This window comes from Citrus clementina, unplaced genomic scaffold (assembly GCF_000493195.1).
Source record: "Citrus clementina cultivar Clemenules unplaced genomic scaffold, Citrus_clementina_v1.0 scaffold_3, whole genome shotgun sequence".
Classification (NCBI taxonomy): Eukaryota; Viridiplantae; Streptophyta; class Magnoliopsida; order Sapindales; family Rutaceae; genus Citrus; species Citrus x clementina.
This window is the reverse complement of record NW_006262339.1, coordinates 21257932-21268276: the sequence shown is the minus strand read 5'-3', so window position 1 is coordinate 21268276 and position 10345 is coordinate 21257932. Positions and strand designations below refer to the sequence as shown.

General features: G+C 30.0%; 1 protein-coding gene across 1 annotated transcript; it reads right to left on the bottom strand.

Moving 5' to 3' along the window:
• Positions 1 to 5712: 5712 nt before the first annotated feature.
• On the bottom strand, positions 5713 to 10129 carry LOC18048461 (disease resistance-like protein DSC1). The gene is made up of 6 exons (XM_024187111.1): positions 9581 to 10129; positions 8277 to 9407; positions 8025 to 8046; positions 7587 to 7886; positions 6547 to 7476; positions 5713 to 6255 (listed from the first exon to the last, which is right to left on the bottom strand). The coding sequence occupies exons 1-6, from the start codon at positions 10081 to 10083 to the stop codon at positions 5737 to 5739; spliced, it is 3405 nt and encodes a 1134-aa protein (XP_024042879.1). The 5' UTR covers positions 10084 to 10129; the 3' UTR covers positions 5713 to 5736.
• Positions 10130 to 10345: the final 216 nt, after the last annotated feature.

The following is a 10345-nucleotide window of genomic DNA, read 5'->3' as shown; positions in this document are numbered from 1 at the left end:
AACAAATCACTATAACATTAGAAGAGATCAACCATCTATAATTTTAAAATAAATAAATAAAAAATTCGGTCCAACAAAAACTACTAATTTAAGAATAAAAGTAAAAAAAATAATATTATCACCATTACAACAAAGCGTGTTATATTTAACAAAAAATAAAAACTCAAGTTTAAAATATAAATTTACGATATAGGGGTTTTACAAGAATTTTTTAAGGGTGCTAATAGCTCTACTGTATAAGTATTCATTCAAAGCCCAACAAATAATTGAAGCCCACTAAAACCAAAAATAAGAAATCAAAGACAATACTCTCAAGCCACCAGAGAGATTCAAACTTTCCTAAGACATGCCAACCAACCAAGGAATTTAATGGCTTATACATTTATGATGTGTTTATTTTATGGAATGAGAATGTGAATGAAATTTCAATGTTTACTTGGGAAAAATAAATGAAAATAAAAATGTACTGGAATGTCATTGATGTGTTTACTTGACAAAATAAATGGACATGAGGAATGTGAATGAAAATCAATTTACTAAAATATCCATAGTATTAATAATATTATCATTATTGTTGTTATTATTACTATTATTATTATTATTAAAAATAATATTATCATTATTAATATTTATTATTAATATTAATATTATTATTCTTATTATATTTTATTAACTTTATTATTTTAGTTATTATTAATTACTGTTAATATTAGTTTTAATAATATTATCATTATTAATATTTATTATTATTATTATTAAATTTTAGTAACTTTAATATTTTAGTTATCTACTAATTATTGTTATTATTATTTTTATTAATATTATCATTATTAACATTTATTATTATTATTATTATTTTAATTAATATCATTTTTATAATAATATTTATACATGTATCTAGATAATGAAAATTACATTATTATTATTATTATTAAATTTTATTAACTTTATTATTTTAGTTATTATTATTTTTATTATTAATAATAACAACAATAATGATAATATTGTTAATAATGATAATATTAATAAAAATAATTAATAATAACTAAAATAATAAAGTTAATAAAATTTAATAATAATTATAATTATAATAATTATTATAATAATTATTAATGACATTTAAAATAATAAAATTAATTGTGATTTGAATGAGGATAATTTGGGAAATATGAAAAAATTATAGGGATACAAAAGTAAACATATATTCAATTCTCATTCCTTCATTTTCATTCCCAACCTCTCCATGGGAATGATATTCTCATTCCTTATTCTCAAATTGTATGGGACCCACACATTTTATTCCCATTCTCAAATTACATTTTGTCAAGTAAACATGAGTTTAATTCCCATTCCTTCATTCCCATTCCCCATTCTGTGATGTAAACACACCATTAGGTTTGGGGACAACAATTTCTTTCAACCAAAGATAGGTGGAGGTTATTATATGATTGATTGTTTTGTATATATAAGAAGTGTGTATTAATATTTGCTTATTCTTTTATAACTTGTCCTCATGATTTATTAATTGTTTTCGAGAATTAAAGAAAAGTAATGATACACATCTTAAAATTTCATCTTAAATGATGTGATATTCATCAATTGAATGATAAAAAAAATGTAACTAATTCACTTGAACATTGTCAAAAATTATCAACAACTCAATAAATAACACATCACATATCACATTATTTGAGATAAAAGTTTTGGATGTCTTATCATTATTCAAAGAAAAGTATTGAAAATACACCTACAAAGAAAGAAACCAAGCAAAAAAAAAAAGTTTACACAGAGACACAAATTTGTAAATAGGAAGAGATATTTATTTACCGAAATGTATCAGCTGCGATTTCTTCATTATAGCTGAAACTTCCGCTTGGATTTTCTGTTGCATAATTCCATAAAAGCTGGGGCTTAAAATAAATACATCCCACATTTTTTCACCAGGCAACACTCTGAATAATCATTAAAAAATCCCTTCAAATAGAACTGGACTTCCACATGATCACCAAAGAAATAGTACTCCATAAGTAAGTGATCTGTCTCTACGTAATTAAATCCCCTAAGAAATATCCGCGTGACATGGAAGCAAAGGAGTGACTCTAATATTATATTATTGGAATACTTAATTTATATTTTAACTGAAGTGTTATCAATCAATAAAATTTTACTATTTAAATTAAAAATGATCGGACTAAATAATTATCTATCACTTGATTTATTAGTATTATAAGATATGAAAAATTTGATTTATTAGTATTATAAGATATGAAAAATTTAATTATGGAGGTGAATTATAAAAATTTGAGCATAAGGTGTAATTTATGGCTTTGAGGGTATTATAGTAATTTTATTACTTTCAATTATGGATTAAGAAGTTATAGTTTATATGGTTAATATCCACTTAGAGTAATGTTGTATAAAGTTAATTGTATTTTCTCATTTTCAGAAAGTAATTATGTAATTTCTTTGGCTTAGGAGGAGCTATGAATGTGAGTTAATCTATAGATGTTAACGATAGCCGAGCTTGAGTGTTGTCATAATGAGTGAAAAATACTTGTTAAGTCCATTATTTATAGAGATGATATCTTATGACAAATCTAGTTAAATTAGAATTTTATTTATTGAATATCTTGTAATAGGGTTTAACTTATTAAATCCCTAATTTAGTGAAATTCTAATTTAATAGGAATATTTGTTTTTTAGTTTAATTATATGTCTAATTTAGCAAGTCCATTAGTGACGAGATTCTATAATTGATGCTTAGGATTTAGAGAAAGAAGTTGGTTCAAACATGAAGTATATTAAATGTTTTAAATATTTTTTAGGAGACAAGTAAGGCAAGAATATTAGATTTATTCCTATTAAGATTTATAGGAGTTATCATACTAATAATTGTTGTCTTGCTTATACCACCAATACCCCAAATCCCTAATAGAGGTGCAGCGCCTAATAGAGATTCAGTTTCTTCAATTCTTGATTCTACTCCAACTAGCTGGATTTTGTTATTACTTGGAACCACTTTTGGTAGTTTCTCCAAAATGTCATCAATAACTTTCTTTATAAATTCAGATTCATTCCTAGCAAATGCAAAACATAGCGTTAAGTTCAAAATTGAGACCAAAAAAAAAAAAAAAGAGTGCAGTTCCAATTTTTAATTTGATGCTATTGTTTTTAAATTGGTTACATAAGAATCAAACTTGAGTTAAAAAAATAAAATGAGAAAAAATGAGTAATATGTGATGTAACCTAATAATCTTCATCAAATGATTTAATATTTAACTTTAGAATGTTTGATATTGTTGATTACCCTAATAATAAAATAATGGTAAGTTCTTGTTTAGTCCCTGTATTTTAACTTAAGTGTCCGTTTATTTCTTATATTTTAATAGAGGCCTCAAGGCATCCTTACTGTTAAATTTGTTACACTCTTACCCTATACGGATGACAAAATTACATACGAACTAGCAAATCCGCCCAAACTTACCCGCAAAGACCCACCCACTACGAGTAATTTTGCAGGTTGCAGACATGTTTGGTATTTCAAACTTAAACTCGTGGGTTGCATGTGGGTTTGGTATTGAGAAAAAACCCTTTGGATACCCACATGAGTATTTGCCAACCCACATCTTTTATTTTAATTGTTTATATTTTTAATTTTAATCATAAAAATTACATTAAAAATTTTAATCATAAATATGTGTAAATTAAACTTCATATATATATATATATAGAAATTTTATAATTTTTAAGCTTAATATTACTAATATTTTATTTTAATTTGATTGATTTTGTTTGTTTTGCTCTAACGACTTGAACCTAATGATTGCTAATTAAAGTTGAGTTTTTATTTATTTAATTAATTGTTAACGATAGTTATACAAAATTTACTTATTAGTATTTTCGATAATTCTTATATATTGATTAAAAGATAGAGCAAGGCGTTGATATTAGTGATGATGGTTTGGCTGCAACAGAAATATTCTATGTTGGATTTAATATATTTTGTATATTCGTTTTAATGTTGAAATTTTAATTTCTTATTTTCATTAGTAAAATCTAGAATTGAGTTTTGTATGCGGATTTTTTAGGCTATGGTTATAAATTTATATTTGAATCACTTAATTTAATTTTTTATGTATTATTAAAAGTGTTTTTTTTAATATTTGTGATTTAAATGAGAAAATCTATAAAAAAAATTCACTGGGTGCTATAGATTAGTTTGTTAATTGTTAAAACCTGGGTCTGGGTCCAAGTATCGAAATGCTTGAACCTGGCCCTGATGTAATTTTTAAACACCCAAGCCGAGTTTTTTATCCGGGTACCCCGGATTTTGTAAATTTTTAATATTATATATGTAATTTTTAAATTTTTTATAATTTTTAAAATTTTAAATTTATTTCAATGAAATCAGACATGAAAATATAAACTTTAAATATTTAAAACTTTATATATATATATCTGTGTGTCTATGTGTGTGTGTGTGTGTGTGTGTGTATAATAGGTGAGTTAAATAACTATAAATATTAAAAATAATATATATTTTATAATTTTTTAAATAAAATTCAGGTTTCGAGCCGGCTCATGGGTTTATAAAGTGATGTTTAGGACTGGTCTGGCTTCATACCCAAGCTTAATATTATTTGGCCCACATCGCCCGAGTCTGGACCGGGCGGGTATTTTTGCCACCCCTAAAACCCGCAATAGATGGGCTTTAAAAAAAATAAATAAAAACCCACTATCGATTGTGGGTGAATTTAATAATTTAAAATTTTTATGGGTGCGGGTCAGGTTGTATTTATTAGTTCACTACGTACTCTATTTATTTCTATTGTATTATCTTCTTGTTGTTTATCTTTACAATTACTACAAAAGAATTTTCCTTGGTTTGTATCTCTATATCCTAATTCAAATTTTTCATCATAGTCTGAATAATTTTTACCAAAAAAACCTGATTCTATTTATGAGTTTGATTCTTAACTTGAATTGACTTGAATTGTTACTAGTGTCTGATTCACTACTACTAATACTGCATATACTATCATTGCCAAATAATTGATCTACATTAAGAATTTCCTCTATGTCTGAAATCTGCTCTTCTATATTATAACAGTCTACTTCTAATTGATTGACTGTTTTTTATTCTCAGGGCAATGTGGTTTAATATGTCCTTCTTTACCGCATAAAAAACATTTACAAGCTTTATTTCTTTTATATATTCTTTTTCCCTTTTGAATGTTTTTCTAACTTTTTGTTTATTATTATATTTAGTAAGAGACTGTTATTAATGAAAGTTTCAATCTTTTTCCGGCATAAAGTCTGTTAAAGCCAGTTGTTTGATGCACATACCTACCTGTTTGATGAAATGTCTCACTAAATCTATGAGTACCATAACCAGAGACTAATTAAGCGTTACCAATGAATTAATCTGCTTTCACCAAAAAAGAAGCCATGACATGCAAATCAGTAGCATGTATGATAATTAAATATTATTGACACTGCACACCTGGACGCTCTCCGAAAGTTGTTCAATACTGCAACGAGGCAATTCAAGGAAAACAAGTATCTCCCTATGAATATTTGAAGCCAATGATTTATATATGGGAAGAAAAGAATTAAAGAAAAGTAATAAAAACAGATAGAAGGAAAAGAAACCAAGCTTGCAAAACAAGGTTTATGAATATAAGATTTATTAATTTACTGAAAAGTAGCAGCTACTATGATGTCTTAAAGAATATTTCAATCGAGAGTACCCCTTGGATCTTCTGTGGGTTCCGTAGAATCAGGGGCGTACAATAAATGAATCCCACATTTTTTCACCGGGCAACAATCCAAACGTTCACGTTGATTATGATCATCCTCTAAATAGAACTTGACTGCCACATGATCGCAGTTGTGTTTCCGGAAAGCACTAAAATCATGCTCACCAAAGAAATAGTACCCCAAAAGTAAGTGATCTGACTCTACATAATTAAATCCCCTTAGAGAACTCCGTCTGACCAGTAGCTCAGTACAATCTTCAGGTTTGGCTTTCATGAATTCACAGAACAAGTTAAACCACCTCTTCTCTTTGACATGATGGTCTCGAAATCCTACAACAGCGCTGTAAGCAAAGCCAATCACTTTGTTATTATTGAACCAACCTACAGGTGGCATCTTCAAGGTTATAGAAGAAGATCCCAAACTTTGAAAGCTAAACCACTTTGGAATTTCATTCCCAGGTAATAATACTCGACCTGAACTTTGGAAAAAATCTCCCTGTACCAAAGATCATAATTTTGAAGAAATGTTGTTAAATTTAATTTTAAATAAAAAATTAACAATATAGCATTGGAACGATGATTTAGTGAGCACTAGTGCCCACCATATGGATGAGCATTTGGATATGTGGCAGAATTCTACAACTCCCAGTGCATAGCATTAAGGCTGTGGATTAATTAAGCAATGCGATGTGCCACTCCCGCTCTCCATAAGATGAGCACTATTGCCCACTAGATCATTACTCAATAACATTGTATAGATTAAAAGGATCTAAAATACACAACATACCTTTTCCTGTAATTGTTTCCAACGTGCTATTGCCATAACCTGAATTTCTTGCTGAGCATCTTCGAGAATTTCCCTGATCTCGTTGCGATCCAATTTCAAATTATTTCTTAGGTCAAAATACTGAGGATCACGACTTGGGAATACTAAACCTGGAGATGATTCCAGTGCTGTGCAATGATGTGCATCTAACTCACTTAGATTGCATGGAAGCTTTGGTAAGGATTGAAGCCTCTCACAATAACTTAATTTAAGATATGCCAACTTAGAAAGATGTATGATGCTCTCTGGTAGTCTCTCAAAACTGTTTTTCTCTAGATACAATTCAAGTAATAAGGATAATTGTCCGAGATTTTCAGGTAACTCCGTGATGCCGCAATCAGTGAGATATAAAGACGTTAGATTTTGCAAGCCATCAAAATTGTTCAAACGAACAAAGGACAACGGCACTTCTCTTATAGCAGTTCCTTCAGCATTCAAACTGTTCAAAGCTTCTAAATTTCCAAGTTCATCGGGCAAACTCTTAAGACTTGAGCACCATCTGAGATAAATAGAATTCAGAGATTTCAACTTGCATAGGCTGCTTGGGAGACTCTTCAGCCTTTTACAATGATCAAGGTATAAGGCCGAAAGCCCAGATAGACATTCTATGGATGAAGGCAGTTCTTCGATTGCAGTTCCATTTAAATACATCACTTCTATATTACCAGCTGATGAGATCTCTGGAAGCGTTTTTAGTTTTGAGCAACCCCAAAGATCAAGTTCTTTAAGAAATTCCAAACGAAATATTCCAGCTGGAAGAATTCTCAAACTTTTGCAATTGTTTAGATTGAGGTTAACTAGCTTGTCCAGATGCAGAGTCAACGAGTGGTTTGGAGATTTGGTGAAAAAATTGGAGGCCCGGCTTATTATCTGCTTTAACTTACCATTATGCTGCTCCAAAAAAAATAGAAGCCCAGACATACAAATCGTTAGCATTTAAGTACAATAAATAATTAAACATTATTACTGAAACATTGCATAAATATGAAGATTTTATATACCTGGACACTATCCCAAAGTTGTTGAATATTACCATGGGGCATTTCAATTGAAACAAGTTTCTCTGGATGAATATTTGTCGGTAATGATTTTAGTGGATATCCATACCAGTGAAGATAACTCACTTCAGCAAATCCAGGTCCTACCAAATAAGACACCTTACATTTGTTCTCTCCATCATCTTTAGAGTTATAAAATTTCAAAAATCTCAATTTACGCATCTTTGTGAAAGTATCTGGATGCAGATGGATCTCTTTTATTCTAGACATATCCAAGCAGATACCCTCAACTTTTTCGGTCCCCTAACAATCAATGAAAGACCAGAAAGTTAAATTCAAATTTAAATTAATGTTCAAGTTAATTGAAAGCCTACGTACAAAAGAAACATTGTAATACAAACAATACTAAGCATATAAAGTATCCATGTTTGTTTGCCATACTTCTAGATGTAAATTGACTTGCCTATGTCCAAAAGAAACATAGTAATACAAACAATACTAAACATATAAAGTATTTATGTTTGTTTGCCATACTTTTAGATGTAAATTGACATTGTAATGTATCTATTTTTGTTTGCTAGATTTTTAGTTGTAAATTGACATTGCAATATATTTTTTTTCCTTTTATTATTGCCAGTTCTTCTATTGATTTTATATCCCATCTATTTATACATAATTATAAGTAAAGTTTACATATCCAATAGCATTCCAAAATAACATAAAGTCTCAAACAAAATGCTTACCGTATTAAAGGTCAAAACTTCAATAATATCCTCATGATGCCACAGCCGACTGCGTTCTCCTGGAATTTTCACGGATTCTTGCCTGACAATTTCCCTACCCATTTCTTGTAACAGATCATGCATTGTTATTCCGTTGTCGCGTATGACAATAAGAGACTTATTGACAAGATCACTTATTCCTATTTGTGCATCAAAGCCACAAGCATTAAGAAATTTTATAATGAAGTCTTTATCTTTCCCTTTAAAGAAACAAACAATGTCTAGAAAAATATCTTTCTCTTCATCATCCAGATCATCGAAACTTACTTTTAGCACATTTTGGATCTCCATATTAGGAATTCTTTTCAATTTGTTTATTGCGCTTTCCCAAACTTCCTTTTCCCTTCCAAATAGATAGCAACCCAAAATTTCCAGTGCTAAAGGGACACCTCGAGCATAATTTATTACGATCTCTGACAATTCCTTATAACCTACTTCAGGAAGACGGTTTTGTTTGAAGGCATGTCGACTAAAAAGCTCAAGGGCATGATTGCGTTCTAATACTTTCATCTCATAAATGTCTCTCTCTTTCACAACCCAATTTTTAAGGACTTGTTGATCTCTTGTGGTTAGTATGATACGACTTTCAGGCAGAAACCAATCAGAACCTCTGATTAAGGATTTTATTTGTCTGAAACTAGTCACATCATCGAGAACAATCAGAACCTTCCTGCGGCTGAGCCTTCTAATGTTGAAGTCGATATCAGGAATCACATTTACATCCTTCAATACTTCTTTAAAAAGTTTTTGCTGCAACCTAGCTAATCCACCAGGGCTCTGCGATTCTTCTCTTACATTTTGAAGGAAGCAAGAACCTTCAAAATTTCTGGAGATTTTGTTGAAAATCACCCTAGCAATTGTTGTCTTGCCTACACCACCGATGCCCCAAATCCCTAATATAGGTGCAGCAGCTAATAGAGATTCAATTTCCTCAACTCTTGATTCTACTCCAACTAGCTGATTTTTGTTATCAAATGGAGCCACTTTAAGCAGCCTCTCCAAAATCTCATCAACAACTGTCTTTATAAGTTCAGATTCATTCCTAGCAAATACAAAAGACATAGTAATAAGTTCAAAAAGAGATCAAAAGGAGAGTTTTTAGTTAGTTCCGATGTTTAATTTGATACAGAATTATTTGCTTTGAAATTAGTTATATAACACTAGAACTTGAGTAAATAAAAATAATTATAAAATTCGTGATAAATTGACTGTTACCTGAAGACATGAGAATCAAAGCCAGAGAGATTGGCTGCTTCAGTTAAAGCACTACTCCACCTTTGCTTCTTGTCTGGAAATCTTTCTCCAAGCTTCGAAAATGAAACCCCAAAACTCTCAATTTGCTTTCTCACATGTGATGGATCGACCCGATAGAAAACTGGTATCACAATCTGTGCATACTCTTTCCTGCAATCGAGGATCTTTAAAAGTTCATCGAGGCACCATCTGGAAGAAGCATACCCTTCAGAGAATACGATAACTGATATGCTTGATGCTTCAATTGCATCAAGAAGAGACTGTGAGATTTCATTTCCTCTGACGAGTTGGTCATCAATGAAAGTTTCGATATTCGTTTGACACAAAGCTGAATAAAGATGGCTAGTAAAGCTGTCACGGGTTTCCTCTCCTCTGAAACTAAGAAAAACATCATACTTATTGTTTCGAGGATTATTTATCAAACTCAAACTTCTGGATGGACGAGAAGAAGAAGAAGAAGCCATAACAACTTAAAGAAACAGTTCAATTGATTAGAGATTTTGATGATTGGAAAATTTATTTGGGATGTGATAATAATTTTGTATAGTAGATTACCATCTGCTATTTATTGCTTTTCTTTTTTATTTTGTAAAGTAGATACAACAATTTCAATGAGGCGATGGCACCGAGTAGCCCACAGTCATGATAAAAAGTAAAACGCGGAGATTATCGTGAATATGCCGCGAAAATTAGTTGGAAATCAAATGAGATTTCAAGACGGTGGGT